Source organism: Festucalex cinctus, chromosome 6, assembly GCF_051991245.1.
Source record: "Festucalex cinctus isolate MCC-2025b chromosome 6, RoL_Fcin_1.0, whole genome shotgun sequence".
NCBI classification, from domain to species: Eukaryota; Metazoa; Chordata; class Actinopteri; order Syngnathiformes; family Syngnathidae; genus Festucalex; species Festucalex cinctus.
In genome coordinates this window covers 25596310-25615303 of record NC_135416.1, presented here as the reverse complement: position 1 = coordinate 25615303, position 18994 = coordinate 25596310, and the positions used below count along the sequence as shown (strand labels likewise).

Sequence of the window (18994 nt, the reverse complement as noted above, 5' to 3'; positions counted from 1 at the left end):
CTCTTTATTGTGCAGTTGTTTCTGCATTTTTTGTTCACCCAGAAGTGTTGTTATGCTCTTATGACAGCTTGGCATGTGCATGCATTGGGATAAAAATGGCAAATGCACAGTGGTTCTCTCACATCCATTTCAAAAGTCTTCCTCAAAAGCCAGCCTTGTACACAATCATAGCCACAGTATATCCAGTATATGATTCAAGTACATTTCTATGCTTTTTAGCAACAAACAACAAACCCATTTGAGCTTTTTTTGTAGTTATGCACTTTGTGTCTAAAATGTGTTGACCTCCTTCATTCACAGTATCAAGACGGGTACTGCGCTGTGATGCAATCGTCGACGTGATTTGTGATATCATCATTGTGTCCACCGCCCGAGAGCTATACCTGGCGGGCTCACCCCTTGCACTCGAAGTTAATGCGCTGGACTCGGAAGGTGCCCATGAGATAAGCTTACATTATAGCCTGCTAGCGCTTTGTTAAGTACTCCTTAACCAAGCTAATTAGCACATCCAGGCTGGTCTTAATTCATGTATTTATTAGTGATAGACCGATATGGTTTTTTCAAGGCCGATACCGATACAGATTATTTGTAGTCAAGTCGGCCGATAACCGATATTTCAAGCCGATATTCATTTGCAGTAAAATTGGGAGGGGGGGGGAATTCTTTCAAACTATATATAATTTCTCACTGAGTAACAAATTCATGTGAATGTAGCTCATTTGGGGTTTTTGTTAGGGTTCGTAAAAACGTTTCAAAAAGATTTGCGCGGTGAAAAATTGTGTGAATATGTTCCAAATGTGTTTACGACAAATAAAAACTGACTGCGAACATCTTACAAATCCTGATGAAAACCCCAAATTCGCTACGTACGCAAGTATCCCCTGCTCAGTGAGCTTTATCGGCCTTCAGATTCAAAACATGGCCGATGCCGATATTTGTCAAAATGCCAAATATCGGCGCCGATAATCGGCCGGCGCCGATAATCGGTCTATCCCTAGTATTTATATTCACTTTTCACAACACTTATGGATTGCTTATTTGCTGTTGTAAAGATTTATCAATTTCAATGTCAATACCAATTTATCAATAACAATATTTGATCCACGCCGGTTGTACCTTGTTTGTTTGTTTGTTTGTTTATTTCCACAGTGCATTCGAATACAGTCAAGAACCTAGTGATACAATTATTTACTGTGGAAAATGGACACCCTCAGAAGCTTATAGCTTATACAATGGGGTCCAACAACCCACCACCACACAAATTACATTGCAACACATATAGGTTAATATCACATATTTCCAACTTGTAAATAAAATATATACCCTTCATATTTACAAGAAAAGAATAATACCAAAATAATCTATGGACAGATATGAAAAACTATATTCATGTTACATGTATAACCCCGTAACCTCTGTTCCATGTACAAGAGAATTTCAAAAGAGAAACTAAACAGAAACTAGGCCACAAAATCGGTCTGATGCTTTCTGTTTAAGACTCTAGGGCAGGGGTGTCCACAAACTTTTTCATATGTGGGCCACATACAGAAAATCAGAAGGACGCAAGGGCCACATAATGTTAGGAAGAGAAATTGTGTTTAGTCCTAAAAATTGTACAAATAATTTATTTGTGCTTTTACATATTTAGGAAAATGCTACAGCAGGGGTGTCAAACTCATATTAGCTCAGGGGCCATATGGAGGACAATACATTACCAAGTGGGCCGGATCGGTAAAATAATGGTATACAACTTCTGCCGTCAATTATACACAGATTTTCGTTATTTGTGGGCTAACCCTAAATTATGGAGCTAAACTGTAATCATACTGTTACAAAAAATAACATGAATGCAAATGTAACACGGCAACACTTTGACCATTTTCACTCAAGCAACCCCCTTCGCTCCCCGCTGTTTTAATGGATTTTGACTGATTTTTGCAAGGCCGACAGAATATTGTGTTCTATTGTTATAAAAAGATGGAACCGACCAACAGAAAGATTAGTCTCTCCTTTCATCAAGAAAAAAAAGTATATTTCTATCTGTTTCCGTTTTGCAGCAATTAGCATTAGAATATAGCTAAGTTTTATCATGATTCACACACCTGTTTAAAACTGTGGGGGAAACAGCTTGTTGCAACATGGCAGTGGTTGATCTCTTATACTGGATAAAACAGAGAATGCGGCGCTGCAGTATTTCTCCCCGTAATTAAGCGAGTGCGCATCAAGATCTCTCTTTCACTTTCTTTGCCTGGCCTCTTATTCTGTGTTCCAGCATTATTTCGTTGTGCAAATGTGTTTATCATGATCATAAAAATATGTAGATTATTTTAACCTTAAAAAATCTTGCGTTTTTTTCTGCCAAAAATACTATGGGATAAATTAAAATTTCGGGTTTGCTTCGGGCTCGGGCCTGTAAATCAAGTTACCGTATTTTCCGCACTATAAGGTGCACCTAAAAGCCTTCAATTTTTTCAAAAGCTGACCCTGCGCCTTATAGTCCAGTGTGCCTTATATATGGATCAATATTGAGCCGCCACAGGTCTCGCTGTCAAGACGCTATCGGTGACCCTGCACGATCGGTGACACGCATGCGCAGAAGATCCCGCCATCTTGGATCGCTAGCTAATATTAATACTTTACCTCAGAGAATATAATAAAACAGCTGTTTATTCATTTTGGGAGTGAATGGATTTGTCAGAAAGCTGGTTTGTAATCTATTAATAAAGTTTGACTGACCTATCTGACTCTTTTGTTGACATTCCCTTTAGTGCAGCACCATCTAATGGATGCATAATGTAACGGCAGCCTCTACTGTAGCGCCTTATATATGGAAAAAGTTTGAAAATATGTCATTCATTGAAGGTGCGCCTTATAATGCGGTGCGCCTTATAATGCGGTACGCCTTATATATGGAAAAGGTTTTAGAATATGTCATTTATGGAAGGTGCGCCTTATAACGAGGTGTGCATTATAGTGCGGAAAATATGCTAATTGGTCGGGCTCGGGTCGGGTCGGGCTTTAATGCCCACGGGCCTGGGTCGGGTCGGGCTGGATTTTTTAGGTTCGATCTTACCTCTATTTCCTTGGAGTATTGTCAATGTGATCATCTGTAAAAAAAACAAAAAAAACACTTGCCATAATGTATAAACGTCAAGTATTGCATGTTGATGTGTAGCAATTTCCTACCTTATCATAATTGACAATTACGCTATGTGAAATGATTAACATGTCTTCACATAGATGAAGTAATAAAAACTTAATTGAATGAAATTTGATCAAATTTGTTTCAAAAGTGTGCATGAAACTCATAGACCTTTGCATAAATCAATAAACGAGAAGTAGCTCTCACTTTCAAAACAGTTGGTGACCCCTTCTCTAGGGCATCATGTTTTTTGTTTCATTGACTTTGGCCTTTTGATTAATTATTTGAAGTGAACTGTAGGATCCAGTAATCAAATGCCTCTTGGTTTTGTGCTGGCTAATTTAGTACCAATTAGGAGTGTCAGTTGGATGTCCTCAAAATCTTTCATGTGTAGCCGTTAAGCAACAAATACAAGCAAATATCCCCCATTGCAAATGTTACATACCCACTTGTTTAATCTTTGGTCATGACTTTCACAGGAAATACCTTCAGCACTCTTGCAGGTATGACGTTTGACTGGAGTTTAGTGAAAGATATGGCTGTAAAAGGATTCTCTGATTCTTCTGATTTATTACGGTAGGTCTTCCTTTACTATCGGCATGATTTAGCAGCAATGGAATTACACAGTTTAGATTTATTATCACAATGAGGAGCAAGCAGTTAAGAAAATGGATGGAGGGATGGATGCAGAAGATATATACACGATAAAAATTCGAGATACGAGTGCCCTTCAGAACCCCACCACTAGATGGTGCAACACACTTCACAACGTCCAGCCAATAGCAATTCACATTGGTTTCCTTGCATTGGAAGGACAGTATCAGTTGGTGGCAGTAATGCGACATCAAACTGGTTTGCCAACTGTCAGTAGAAGGCAAAGAAGAAGAACATATTAGTTAGTTATATTTTGTGCGTCCATTTTCTGCCTTTGCAGGTTATATGGAGGACAAAGAAAAGGTGTATTTACTGTGTGTGTCGGTGTAGTATTATATTCTTGAGTACACAACAAAATGTATTGTGGGTGTTTTGGGAGGCTGGATTAACTGCATTATCATTCAATGTGGAAGAATGGTATGAGATATGAGTGCGGCCATGGAATGAATTGAACTTGTCAGTAACTCAAGGCTACACAAGGTATTTTGCCTTATGCTTTTGGTTCAAATGCAAATGACTGCTAAGTTTACATTGATGTGTCTTGTCTCTTCTCAAGGTTTCTCAAGTTTTCTGAGTCCACATTTACACCTCCTGGATACATAACTGAAATGGAACGTGTTGCAAAACAGGGCAATATCATTTTGGTGTCCGGCCTGAAAATAGGATATGCTAAAGTGAAGGCCAAAATCCAGGAATCACTGTATCACGTAAGATAAATTTTCTTTTCTAGCTCCAATATTCAAATGTATTGCCCGAGTTTCACCTGCAGGATTTCCTAGTGTTAGAAGACGAGAAGAATTTCAATTGTGGCCTCGTGTGACCGCAAGCCTCCACTGGTGTCGGGATCTAAATATAGCAACATTGGATAATCGTTCATCCCTACCTGAATTCTAATTTCACAAGTTGATGGCCGCTATATGACAATCATAAAAATCCATCCAAAATAAAAGTTATATGACCACTCCGGCCATGATGGCCCATTTTCAGTTATAAACTCTTTATGTATTGTTTTCAATCAGGAAAATGACATTTCCAATTTCATTCATTTGTTATGGAGACATGAGTAGATAAACAACTCTGGGGCATATTCACTAAGAATGCGCTGTGTCCGGTAATAGCGCGAAATATTGCACCACAACTGCACCCGCAGTCTGCACCCAGTTACCCACCTATTCACTAAGGATATTGCTCTAATCATATACCGGCGCAAACACGCCCACAAAACTGACAGCTTGGAGCAAATTTGCACCTGATTTACCACACATGGCAATGGATTTGCGCCAAGGACATGGTTGTTATAGTAACAGTTGCGAGAAAGATGACATTATCAGAAAGCGAGGTTGGACCGAGAGTAAGCGTTCATAGCGCCATTAAGCTGTATAGAGCAGAGAGGACGACAACGACGTCATTCATTCATGAAGTACAAATTATTGGTGCGATCGTTTTTGAAAAATATATTTTCAGAGGTTGGCGTGGGGTGTACAGTTTGCATCTGGCACATAAGAATGATCGTAAATTGCCTCCCCGCCATTGCCGATCAGCCCGGGTTACGTTATGTGTCCTAAACTAACACAGAAATATTTCCCCCTCTCGCTTTCTCTCTCTCTCTCTCTCTCTCTCTCTCTCTCTCTCTCTCTTTTTCTCCTCTCCGCGTGATCAGCCACGCATGTTGTGCGGCAAATGGCATGCACTGCCGGAGATCGAGGTGCGTCAGGTTAATAGATGCTTTCCAAAAACGTTATTTGCGTCACGCAAACGCAGTGTGGCTATTTGCGCTGGCGTTCGTGAATTTGACGCTGCATATCAATGAATCTCATTTGCATTGGGGTGGGCATATTTTGCGTCAAATGTATGCAAATTTCCTCATTTACATACGCGCAAATAACACTGGCGCACCGTGACGCAATCTGTTCGGCAGAGCACTTCGTGACGGATTTCCCCATCTGCGCGTGTTTAGTGAATTGGGTGCTCGCAGATTGCTCCATTTTTGCCGGTTAGCGCGGTGCAAAGGCGACGCAAACCTTTAGTGAATAGGCCCCTCAGAAAGATACGCCCAGTTTTAATAGCCATTACAGCAGCTTTCTTGCAGTTTTCCTTCATGCCAGATTTGTTTTTTTTGGAATAAGCCCCCAAGATATAAACACAATGCATTCTGAACGGCTTTTTATAAGCTGAATTGTTCACAGGTCATTGTATGTGACCCGCTCCAGCAAAAGGATCCGCATGTCAGAAGGATTAATACTGTGATACTGACAATTTTAGACTGGACAAAATTGTCGATTTTGAGATTTCTCCACAAATAGCCTTCTTTATGTCTCTAGTATCATTTCCCATCAGCACAAAGGTAAAAAATTTAACAAAAGTGTATAAAAATAAACAATTATTAGACAGTATGCATCGTAACTCGGGAGTTTTTTTGTTTTGTTTTGTTTTTAGCTTAGCTGCAAGCTAGCGCCGCATCATGCACCTATTTATTCAACCCATCCAGGATTTCCTCGCCATAAACGTTCGTCACAAATAGTTGATGTAAATGTTGTGAGGATAAGCGGTTCAGATAATGGATGGATGGACGTAGCAACCAAAATAAGTCGAAGTACACCATAATGTAACCTTGCACAAAAGTGGACAGAATGACACAGGCAAAACACGACATCATACATTGTAGTATAATGCGTCGTTGATCCGGTTACCGTGCTTTGTAATCCAGATATAATAAGATAGATAGATAATCTTCCCGGATCTCTTTCTTAAGGAATTGATTTCTACTTTTAATTCAGACGACCACATTCCCAAACTTAAACTAACTGCTTTTTCGTGGCAGTAGCTGCAAAACAACTGAAAAGTTTTGTCTGAGGAGACAAAAAGAAAAAAGGAAAAGGGAAGCTACCCGGATAAAAGGACAGTCAAGGATCAACATTGGCCCGGATTTCAGCTAAAAAAAATAAATAAATAAAAAATAAAAAAGTGCAATGAGCTTGTCCTCATGAGAAATATGTGGTCTTCCTTCAGGCATAACATTACCGCTTTTGTCCATAGGGAGACACCATAATCAGCGTAAACTGAAAATTCCTTAGTGTTGCTTTAATGTGAGGCTGATTTCATCTGTTGAGAGGTCAAACTTCGTAAAGATTTAAAGGGTTCAAATCTTGCACGATGGATTGGATGATTGGAATTAACTTCCCACTGATATTTTAACAGTTCCTGAAGATCCATCCGTTTTCTTAACTGCTTACTCCTCATAAGGGTCGCAGGCCTGCTGGAGCCTATCCCTGCCGTCTTCGGGCAGTAGGCAGGGTACACCCTCAACTGGTTTCCAGGCAATTACAGGGCACACAGAGATGAACAACCATCCACACTCACAAGCACAGCAAGGGACAATTTAGAGCGGTTGCTAGCCAATACCTGAAACCAGTTCCTGAAAATGTCAGGTTCATATTTTTTCCGAAGGTACTGGTTGCTATGGACACTGGAAAAATAAGCGTACCAAAACTTTAAACACCTTTTTCTCAAAACTCGGGATTTCAACCTTCCAACAATAAAATGGCTGTAACTTTGTCCATTTTTGAGGTATGTCCATGTATTATATATCATTTTACAGCAGGGGTGTCCAAACCTTTTCATTTGAGGGCAACATACAGAAAATCAGAAGGACGCAAGGGCCACATAACGTTATGAAGAAAAATTGAGTTTAGTCCTAAAAATTGTGCAAATAATTTTTTTTGTGCTTTTGCATATTTAGAAAAATGCTACAGTCTATAAACCAATTTATTTGTAATATGACAGTAGGGTTAGTATAGTTTTTGAATTTGTTTTATTTTAGCTAGATTTTATTCATTTTCAGGGTGGTTCTGTTAGTTTTTATTAGTTTAGTTCTTTAAAAAATGCTTAGTTTTAGTTTCTGTGATTGGCTGGCAACCAGTCTAGGGTGTACCTCACCTACTGCCCAGAGCCAGCTGAGATGCCCCCCGCGACCCTTGTGAGGAATAAGCGTCCAAGAAAATGGATGGATGGATGGATGGATGGATGGATGGATGGACAGTTTTAGTTTAGTTTGTTAGTTTCATTATTAGGATTAGTTTTTTTTTTTTTTTTTACAATATTGAAGCTCTTACTTGCTAATGCAAGCACACATTGATCGCTTCACAAGCAAATTACGTTCCCCTTCATCTGACAATTAGCATAGATTTTAAACATAGAAGGCCAAAACAACCCTAATGAAAATTAAATTGCACTAATAAAATATCCACTAGAGGGTGCTGGAACTGCACAAATGGAAATCAACCTGACTTTTTTAACAGATGTGTTCCTTTTAAATATTGTCAACATGACGACGATGATATTGTGGCATTTTAATATCACTATATCACGATATTGCCCTTATCGTGACATCCCTAGTGTTCGGAGAAAGTCACGTGATGACAGGATCTCTATTGACGAAAAATGAATTTTTTTTTAACGACCTCTACCTAGTGGAAGATGCGGTTTTTAGTCGCCATTGGCGAGTTCAGCCCTGTCACTGTGGCAATCCCAAAAGACAGAGGCCAAAAGTCATAATTGGACCCTTGTCCCCCCCCAAATAAAGTGGGTGCCCAGCCCAGGTGGATTGAATTCTAGCTGGCCCTCATTGTTTCTGTTCCAGTGGAGTGGAAATAAAAGCTTGGTCGCAAACCGATTTTCAGAAATAGGCAAATTTCACACTGATGGGTGGACAGGCAGTACAGAGACCCAAAAATTTGTGTGGACTCAATTATACAAGTCATCTATACGCAAACCTGCTTATGCCCCTGAAGATGAAGCTGTTACGACGTTGTTGTGGTGTCTGTGCTCCAGGGTGTGAATGCAACTGAGGTGAAACTACTGATTGTCGAAAATATCTTGCTGAACCCTTCACATGACGTCTACCTGATGGTCGGAACGTCAATCCAATACCAAGTCTTGAGAATAAAACATGGCTTGATAAACGGTAAGACTGTCGAATGGAGCTTGTGTGTAAAACTGAGATAGTATGTTTCTGTTTCCCTATGTTTGTCAAGAGCTTCCAATGCCATGTGAGCAATATAAGCTGCACCTTTGGAACAGCGTGGTCGACATAAATGGGAACCCACGTGTGGCCGTTGCACGTCTGGATCAAGGAACCTCCACGGTTACAGCCATTCAGCTGGGGTACATCAAGGTCGTGCTTGAAGATAAAAGTATCCTTCTGAAATATTCTTGTCTGCACTCTGTTGTAGCCTTAAAAAGTTAATGCTATGTGCTAGACCATGATTCCTTCCACTGCTAATGTGCACTCTCACTTGTGCTATTAGTCTAAACTGATGGAACTGTTTAGCTTGCTAGCAGAGTAGGACCTCATTTTTTGGATTATAAGTTGTACATGTAAAAAAAATGTACAAAGGAATCCAAAAAAAAAAGTCACTGCTGAGTAGAAAGCACATTTTGGGGGGGAAATTTATTTAAACAAAAACCGAGACCAAGGAACAGGAGAGCTCGGACTTGCCCCCAAAATCCTTGTTAAATAATCGTGGATGCGCCGAGCATGCACTGCTTTATTCTAGAGATAGACCGATATGCTTTTTTCAGGGCCGATACCGATTCCGATTATCGGTAGTCAAGGAGGCAGATAACCGATATTTGAAGCCGATATTCATTTGCAGTAAAAGTTAAAATGTTGGCACCAAATTTTTGAATAATGCAAACCCTAACCGTTCTTTACAATGGATTCTCACACTACACTTTTCGTTTTACATCCTTCTATCTGCAATAAGACGTTGGTGGCGGGGGGAGTTAAATGTGCGGGCCAATGTGACATTACCTTTTATAGCATTTGGGATACTTGTAGTTTTATTCTATAAATGTTATATTTTTATATTTTGAAGTAATAGGAGGAACCCTGTCATTCAAAATGTGCATCAGCTGTGGCATTACTTATTACTACAGCAAAAATAAATAAAAAAATTCCATGAGAAAAACTATTCATCCCTGAACACCATACAGTTCTTGTAGACCTTATTATAATTATTGTTATTGTTACCATATAGACAGTTTTGATAAGCTGAGGATCTTAAATCGAGAACAGCAATATCATGCTACTCCTCTCTACAAGAGAACTGTCAAAAGACACTTCATCATGTAGTTTACTGCCACTTAGGATGCACCAATCAACGCAGAAAAAGGTCGAGTAAAATAACTTGGTTATAATAATAGTAAGAATAACTTGGTTAAACAGACATTGTTGCGGTGGACCGCTGCCAGTTTCTGCTGTTTAATGTGTTTTACACGTGTGTGTATATGAGCACACTATTCTCTCACTACTGTACTGTACTGTATCACTTAATGGCACAGATGTACTTGTCTAAGTAATAACTGGGCTGCAACATTGCTAATTCACATTAACAAGCACTATCTTAGCTGTCCACATGAATAGTTACTAACACACGAGAAAGTTATACAACACACCAAACATGAGCTCATTATTCAAAGTATGATGCACGTAACGAAATTACATCACTGAACATTAATTGCAGCCGTGTACGGCCGTAGATGTTACATATTAGTGGCATCCATTGAGAGGATAATGTCCCAAATGACGGCAGACATGACGTGAAAAGAGAGACAAAACGAGCAAATAAGCACACTATACTTTAGTGCACTTCTCTACTAATGCCAAACATACGGAAGAGAACACGTTCGTGTAGTTAAACGGTGTTTGAGACACTTAATTTGTTACGGAGCGGACTTTAACGAGGTGCACAACGAGCTGTCAATCAAATCGACGTCGAAGCTTAAGGCACACAATGGCAAACCAGTGCGACAAATAAACACAATATAAAGTAACTAAACGCTATTTCGTGTCACTGTGGCATCTCACTGCATAATAACCGCTATGCAACAAGTAGTGGACATGACGAGAGGTAAATATAATGACATTACTCTACTCTTAACATGGAACTAGACAATATAATAATGACAACTGTTAATATTTGGAACCTTTCTAACAAACATTATTTACTTAATTAAGTGAAAATGTGTGTGATTCCCTCCCCGAGTAGTTCAAGTAGCGAATTAGCTACTGGGTGTTAGCCTACATGCTAAGCTGAACACACCACTGTTAGCTAGCGGGGATTCAATGCAAGGCAATGCAGCTCCATTCATATAGTGCATTTAATACACAACATAATTCAATGTGTTTAGCTTATCATGGTGAAACGATCGGCGGAGTCTCTTCTCTTTTAACTTACCTTCGAAGCATGTGTCTCGCGTTGTGTCCGTGGGTGCGTGTGTGACCGGCTACTGTGATACACGGCATACACTACTGATTGGTTCTGGCTCTTGCACGGCTAACCAATCAAATGCTGCTATGGGCGTTACATTGCTGGAGTTGGACTCCATAACAGACAGAGACGCTCTGGGCTGCATTCGAAGCGAAAAGACGGAGTTTTAAATGGATCGCTCATATCGGCCGTCAGATTAATAAAACAGACCGATACCGATATGTACCAATATGTCAAATATCGGCCCCGATTATCGGCCCGACCGATTATCGGTCTATCTCTACTTTATTCCAACCGTTCGGAACTTCAGAACGTTCCAATTAGCCGTTCCAATTCTGCGTCAGGCAGAACATGGAAAGGAAATGGTTCAAGCACAAGCTTTTGACTACTTCATAACATACGCTGCGTTCGATCTGCCACTTTGAACACAGACATTGTGTCAAGGTGTTATCGTGAATTTCTGAACATGCCCCATGTGGATTGCAGCAAACGAGTTGCGGTTGGACGAAAGTGGCGTCTTTTGCTGCTTTAAATGATAAACTCTTGTTGTGGCTGGCGTCGCGCAGCAGTTATGTCACACATTAGTTGCCATGAGTACAGTTCTTCTTGTCTTCTAGTTCTTCTGCATCCATTTCTTCTACTTTCTTTTGGCGGTTGGCATATACTCTTAATTAATTACCCTGACCTTCTTCACCATGCTATAAATAAGGTCACCATCATTAGTAATTCATGACTACTACTTCTTCTTCTTTTTCTATTTCTTCATTTTATTTCTTCATCTTCTTTCATTTATTTTTCTTCCTACATTTCTTCTTTTCCCAACAATTCTTCTTGTACTGTATTGGCAGTTGGCAGATACTTTTGGTGCATGACCATTATTATGGTAATTTTGGACACCAAACTGAGCAACAATTTTTTATCTATGTATATAATAGGGATTAACGATAAGGGCAATATTGTGATATTGTGATATTAAAACTGCCACAATATCATCATCGTCATGTTCACGATATTTAAAAGCAACACATCTGTTCAAAAAGTCTGATTGATTTCCATTTGTGCAGTTGTAGCACCCTCTGGTGGATACTTTTTTAGTGCAATTTAATTTTCATTGGGGATGTTTTGGCCCTTCTATGTTTATAATCTACGCTAATTGTCAGATGATCGTAATATGCTTGTGAAGCGAGTAGAGGTGTGCAAAATTTCCGATTCTTAGATTATTCACGATTCGGCCGTGGAACAATCGAGAACGATTCACAAACGTCAAAATTCCGATTATATAAATATGCCAAGGGAAGCGAAACTAAAGTGACCGGAGCGAAAAGTACGCGGAACTGAAACGCAGTAGCGCGCGCGGTCTTCGGGACGCTGTTTGGGACGGACCGAGATTACACATCCACAACTCACGCCTCGAGATTCAAAACAACAACAAGCATGGCTGAGCTGACCAACCCACCTCTTCGTGAGATCAGACCTGCTCCGAAAAGGCAAACAACTTCAGGCGGAAGTATCAGCTAGCTGGCTGCAGTGCGTCGGTTAGCGTTCTACAGGGCGCCGCGCAGTGATACGAACGAACGAACAGAAAAGTAGTGGCTGGCGGTAATGGCGTCTGACTTTATTCAGAAAAGAGTATTGTGGTGGAAATGTATCACGCTTTTGAAAACAAAAAGTTTTTAGAAGAAAAACGCTTTATTTCCGAGACCCCAGCCAGCTTGGTGGACTATTTTCCTCTCGTCCAACGCCGAAGTCAGTGCTGATCGCACACACGGGAGGTGAGGATCAAATTGAGATTCATGTTAAAAAAGCAGAACGATCCCATTAATGTTTACACGTTCATGTTTACACAAGTTAAAAAGCAGAAAAGCACTTGAGTTTTTTTTTTTTTTTTTTTTTTGTACCTCTGAGAAACTTTAATGTTTACATGTTCATCTTTACACAACTTAAAAAGCAGGAAACCACTTTTTTTTTTTTTTTTTTTTTTTAGGCATTTGTATTGAAGTAGTAGTTCACATTGTCTTTCATTTATACCTCAGTGCACTTTTGAGTGGATAAAAATAATATATTTTTGCTCAATGCTATGTTTTATTCTGTTGAAGACTGAATATACTTCAAAGCTGTTGTTACAGAATGAGGACTTGAGTATTTTATTTACTGTTTTGAACTGTTAACTTGATACTGAAATAGTAGTTTGTTTAGGCCTGAGAGGACTTTTGTACTATTTTTGTAACTAATGTACGAAACATTAAAAGCACCAAAATACATTGTTTTTTTTCTGCTGCCTGGGGGGGAAATCAATAATCGTTTTATAATCGAATCGTAGCCTCTGAATCGTAATCGCAATCGAATCGTGAGGTGCCCCAAGATTCCCACCTCTAGAAGCGAGTCAATATATGGAGGAAGTCAATGTGTGCGTGCATTAGCAAGTAACTTTCTCAATATTTTTATATATCTTATATTTTAATTCTTTTATATATAATATTTACATTTTTATATGTTTCATTGCTGTTATGTACAAAAGCACAATATTGTGTTTTTTTTTTAGCATGAGCTAATTATTATTATTTTTTTGTATCACCAACCTCCCCACAATATCGTGATAATTATCGTTTCTTGAGCTTCATATCGTGACAATATTGTATCGTGTTTGATATCATTACATCCCTAGTATATACTAGGGGTGTGCCAAAAAATCCATTCATAAAAGAATCGAGATTATCATTTATTAATCGAATCGAAATTTAATATCCAAAAATCAATTTCATTTAAATTAGAAATTAAGAAGAAGGGGAAGACCACATGCTGTTTTTGTGGAAAAAGGCACTTACAATACAAAATTAATAAATGTTTAAACAAAAAAAATTATACTTTAATGTCTCTATTTGTCATTTTGTCTTGCAAAGCAGACTGGAGTAGATCATGACAATGTTGTGGACATCTGTAAATTGAAGCAGAAATCATTTGTCAATCAAATAATTCTGAATCGAAAATCGTTTGAATGGAGAATCGAAAATCGATTCTGAATCGAAGCTTAGTCCCAAAAATCGTAATCGAATCGAATCATGAGACAGTCAAAGATTCCCACCCCTAGTATATACTAGGGATGTAACGATATCCAAACATCACGATACGATATCACGACATGAAGGTCACGATACGATAATTATCACGATATTGTGGCGATATTTAAAAAAAGATCATAATATTGTAAAAAAAAAAAGAAAAAAAAAAGAGAGAGCTCATACTAAAAAAAAACAATAACACACAAATTGTGCTTTTGTGGATAACAGCAATGCATATAAACCACCTACAATCTCTAATAATAATATTGAGGCACTTGGCACAATCAATCAATAAATAAGCAAGCACACTTTGATCGTTTCATAAGCAAATTAGGTTCCCCTTCATCTGACAATTAGCATAGATTTTAAAACATAGAAGGCCAAAACATCCCTAATGAAAATTAAATTGCACTAATAAACTAGCCACTAGAGGGTGCTAGAACTGCACAAATTGAAATCAACCTGACTTTTTTTAACAGACGTGTTCCTTTGAAATAATGTGAACATGATGACGACAATATTGTGGCAGTTTTAATATCACAATATTGCCCTTATCGTGACATCCCTAGTATATACACAAGTCATACCTGAGAAAGGGGTGGGGCTATAATGAGAGGCAGTAGCTGAGACTGCCTATGTTCCAACAAAAGGAGCTCAGTTGTATCTTCGGCTAGTAGCAATTGAGTTTAGTCCCCAATTTTCTTTCTCAGATTTTTCTGCACATCCCACAAGATGCGCAGCGAAGAGAATTAAGTCAGACATAAAAGTTAAACAGTCGGTAATTGTCAAAATGCTGTTGTACTACTGAAGCAATGGACCCTGAGAATGTGGGATGTGGAATTCATCAGCTCTACTTTCATTTCGCAAGTCCAAGTTGCTTAAGATCCAGTGTGAAATATCCGAAATCAGTAACAATTTGGGTTGCACTGTTCAGTGCAGGTTTCGGTAAACTCTGCTTTCTGAAATGCTAGGTCACCGTAACAGTCTACCAGAATGTTTTAGAAGACTTTGTTTCCTTCTGCTGAAGATCTGTATGGCGATGCAGATTTCATCTTCCAGCAGCAGGACCTGGCCCATACTGCCAGACACGTCAAAACCTGGTCCGGTGCCCATGCCTACACAGTGCTTGACTGATTGGCCAGACAACTCGCACGACATAGACACAATGACAATCGAGACCGTATTATCAAGAAGAAAATGAGAGCCACCAGACCCAAAAATGAAGAAGAGCTGACGGCAAGTGTCAAGGAAATCTGTGCTTTCATAACTCCCAGGCTGATTGCATCAATGCCACGGCGCATCGACCCACCAAATTATTGAGAATGAATATATTGTTTTAAAAATACCATTATTTTTGATTCATTTGACGTCACCCGAACTTTCCCCCCCTTCAAAAACGCTGAAATACATGGTGATTTCTTCACAATATTCTCATTCTGATTCCTCTTTTTGTGGGTTTTACGAGCTCAGTCCCAAATTATGTAAAAATTAGGGGTGTCATGCTATTAAATTTTGTAATTAATTGCATAACTTCAATAGTTAATTTAAGATGAATTGCAAATTTTATATTTGTTCTAAATGTAGGGGGGGGGGATGTTAACTTAGACTTGACTTTATTGATCCCTTTGGGATGGCTCCCTCAGGGAAATTTACATGTCCAGCAGCAATAAGAACAGATAATGAAAAGAAAAAAAAAATATTTCAATCAATCAATAAATAAGGTTATTACACCAGAGATTGAATTAATAATAATAATAATAATAATAAATACAAATTCAATCAATCAATAAATAAGATTATTTATATATATATATATATATATATATATATATATATATATATATATATATATATATAAGAAATATGGCTGCATCTTTTAGTCATTCATACAGTAATTTCAGTAATTTCAGAATAATTCATAAAATTGAGCTGAAATAAAACAAAAATATTGTATTGTAAAAAAGCGAGTGTGATATTGATTTGTGCTCAGGTAATTTTTCTGCAACTAGATACCATAATTGCATTTGTAAGATGTTGGTGACAGCTCAGTGCATTTTTCTTTTCATATTAAGAGTTATCTAATCTTAAACATGAAGTAACTTGTGAAATTCTCCACATTTTAAAAATTGTAAAATACAACTTGACCCCAGTCTACAAAAATATACGCGTTTTTATTAAATTTTTGCTGCTAAATTTTGACATAGACGTGTCTGCTTTGTTGCGACTGGAATTCCCCCAGTCCAGGCTTTCCAAGTCAAGGGCAGTCATTAATCGCTAATCATTCATTTAAATATGGGCTGTGAATCCATTAGTTGTGAAATATTCAATTTTTGAATGGAATAACAAAAACACTTTCCCATGATTTTTTTTGAAAGGGTCTGCATACAATGAACATAGTGAAGTAAGTTGTGTATTAATAAAGTATGTTTCTGTCAGGAGTTTCAAGCTCTTCTTCCATGTGCCCCCTTTTAACTGTGAGCAGCCTCATCCTACTACAACAGTCTCTGCACACACCTGCTGTAAAGTGCCTTGATGAACTTTCCTTACAAATAATATTTAGATCTTAAAACGAATGGCACGTTTCGGCTTCTCAACAGCACTTTGTCTGTGGTGGAACCTTCCTACCTCAGTTAGTTCAGCCACTTCAGTTTACTTTTTTTTTTTTTTTTTTTTTAAATGAAGGGACAAGTTTGCTAAAACCTGTGTTTTTGATTTAGGTTTTAAAATTCATCCTGGAGACAGTTGGATTCTGGAGACGGGTCGAGACTATGATGTCGTTATTGAAGTATTTGATAAATTTGACAACAAAATCTACCCTTCTGCTGTAAGTAAAGCTTATTAGAATGATTTTCATCAAATAAGATGTGGATTTCTGGAAATTATTAAATATTTACGTAGACCTGGAAAATGTATTCTTTACACATGTGACAGTATTTAACATCCGTAGATTAAAATGAATCCCAGTGATCAAGTACATGCAACAGGTCTCGCCAATGGTTGGAACTTTCCTGCTCCATTCCAACAGTGGGAAACTGAAGAAAAACAACGTGAGAGCATGTTTAAAGTTTGAGTCGCTTTAACAGTGAAGTTAACGTCCAGCCCCGTCGTCGGCGGGCACACTGCCTAGTGGAAACATCATGAAGAGGGTGTTTGGTTGTTTCTTGTAATGTTTCTTTCTCCAAGAGCTCATCTCCCAAGCTGAAGGTCGTTAGTTTGTTCGTACCTTGAGTCACTTTTATTTTTATTTTTTCCAATTCTTTATGTTACGCTCTTCCAAGTGTAAATGTTACTTGAAAACCGAGGGGCCCATTCAACTAGGGGTTTGCGTCGCCTTTGCACCGCGCTAACCGGCAAAAATGGAGCAATTAGGGAGCGCCTAATTCACTAAACACGCGCAGATGTGGAAATCCGTCACCAAGTGCTCTGCCGAACAGATTGTGTCACGGTGCTCCTGTGTTATTTGCGCGTATGTAAATTGGGTAATTTGCATACATTGGACGCAAAATATGCCCACCAATGCAAATGAGACTCATTGATATGCAGCGTCTAATTCACTGACGCCAGCGCAAATAGCAACACCGCGTTTGCGTGACTCAAATAACGTTTTTGGAAAGCATGCATTAACCTGAAGCACCTCGATCTCCGGCAGTGCTTGCCATTTGCCGCACAATTGCGCGGCTGATCACGCGGAGAGAAAGAGAAAGAAAGAGAGAGGGAGGAAATATTTCCGTGTTATTTTAGGACAACATAACGTAACCCGGGCTGATCGGCAATGGCGGGAGGCATTTTACGATCATTTTTACGTGCCAGATACATACTGTACGCCCACGCTAACCTCTGAAAATATATCTTTTTTAAATGATCGCACCAATAATTTGTATTATGAATGAATGACGTCATTGTCGTCCTCTGCACTGTACAGCTTAAGGGCGCTATAAACGCTTACTCTCGGTCCAACCTTGTTAAGGTTTCCGGTAAAACCGGATGATAGACCCCATAAACGCAGAACACAAAGAGACAATTTAACAAATTTATTATACAAGTACTAGAACAAAAAGCGCTGGACAAAGCCAGGAGAAAAACAGTTAACAAAAGACGCTTGCAACAGCTGCAAGGACAGGTGGTAACAAAAATATACCAGAGGGCTACAAAACCGCACAACGCGAATAAACAAAACCAAAACACAAAACACACTGTAAAAAGCGGATAAATAAAGGACACGTAGAAAAACACGTGGATATCAAACACTCAGGCGTCAAGCTGAGGAAACAAAACTACGGAGCAGAAAAGGCTCAACGCGTGGATAACAAACACTCAAGCTAAAAGCTGAGGAAACAACAAAAAACTATGAATCAATCGGACTCATGAAACTAACTTGAAACAAGAGACGAGGCTAAAGATCAAACTAATTCACACAAGGTCAGAATAAAGCGCTTGGCGAAGGCGTAGCAAGGTCAATTCTCCGACAAGGAGTGTCGGCAGTTCCAGTCCTTATGAAGGCTTGATTGAGGATAGGAAACAGGTGTGGCGCAGGAGGACATGCCCCATCACTCAATCAGAGGCTAGTGGAAAAAAAAAAAAAACACCACACCCTGAGAGCACAACCACAACAAACCTCGCTTTCTGATAATGTCATCTTTCTCTCAACTGTTACTATAACAACCTTGTTCTTGGCGCAAATCCATTGCCATGTGTGGTAAATCAGGTGCAAATTTGCTCCAAGCTGTCAGTTTTGTGGGCGTGTTTGCGCCGATATATGATTAGAGCAATATCCTTAGTGAATAGGTGGGTAACTGGGCGCAGACTGCGGGTGCAGTTGTGGTGCAATATTTCGTGCTATTACCGAACGCAGCGCATTCTTAGTGAAT

General features: G+C 38.9%; 1 protein-coding gene across 4 annotated transcripts in view; it reads left to right on the top strand.

Annotated features, from left to right (window-relative positions):
* LOC144020796 (nuclear pore membrane glycoprotein 210-like) overlaps window positions 1-18994 on the top strand; it is a 128209-nt gene that overhangs the window by 21867 nt on the left and 87348 nt on the right. For 3 of the 4 annotated variants that reach the window (XR_013283972.1, XM_077524598.1, XM_077524597.1), the window contains exons 3-9: window positions 301-432; window positions 3622-3718; window positions 4353-4503; window positions 8627-8759; window positions 8830-8988; window positions 16687-16755; window positions 16844-16950. Coding sequence is in view for 3 of the 4 variants with exons in the window: in XM_077524598.1 (XP_077380724.1) it covers window positions 301-432; window positions 3622-3718; window positions 4353-4503; window positions 8627-8759; window positions 8830-8988; window positions 16687-16755; window positions 16844-16950 (848 nt within the window). In the remaining variant the exon portion in view is untranslated. Of the gene's footprint in view, window positions 1-300; window positions 433-3621; window positions 3719-4352; window positions 4504-8626; window positions 8760-8829; window positions 8989-12778; window positions 12840-16686; window positions 16756-16843; window positions 16951-18994 lie in introns of those variants that run through there. The other variant, XM_077524600.1, reaches the window with a different exon arrangement.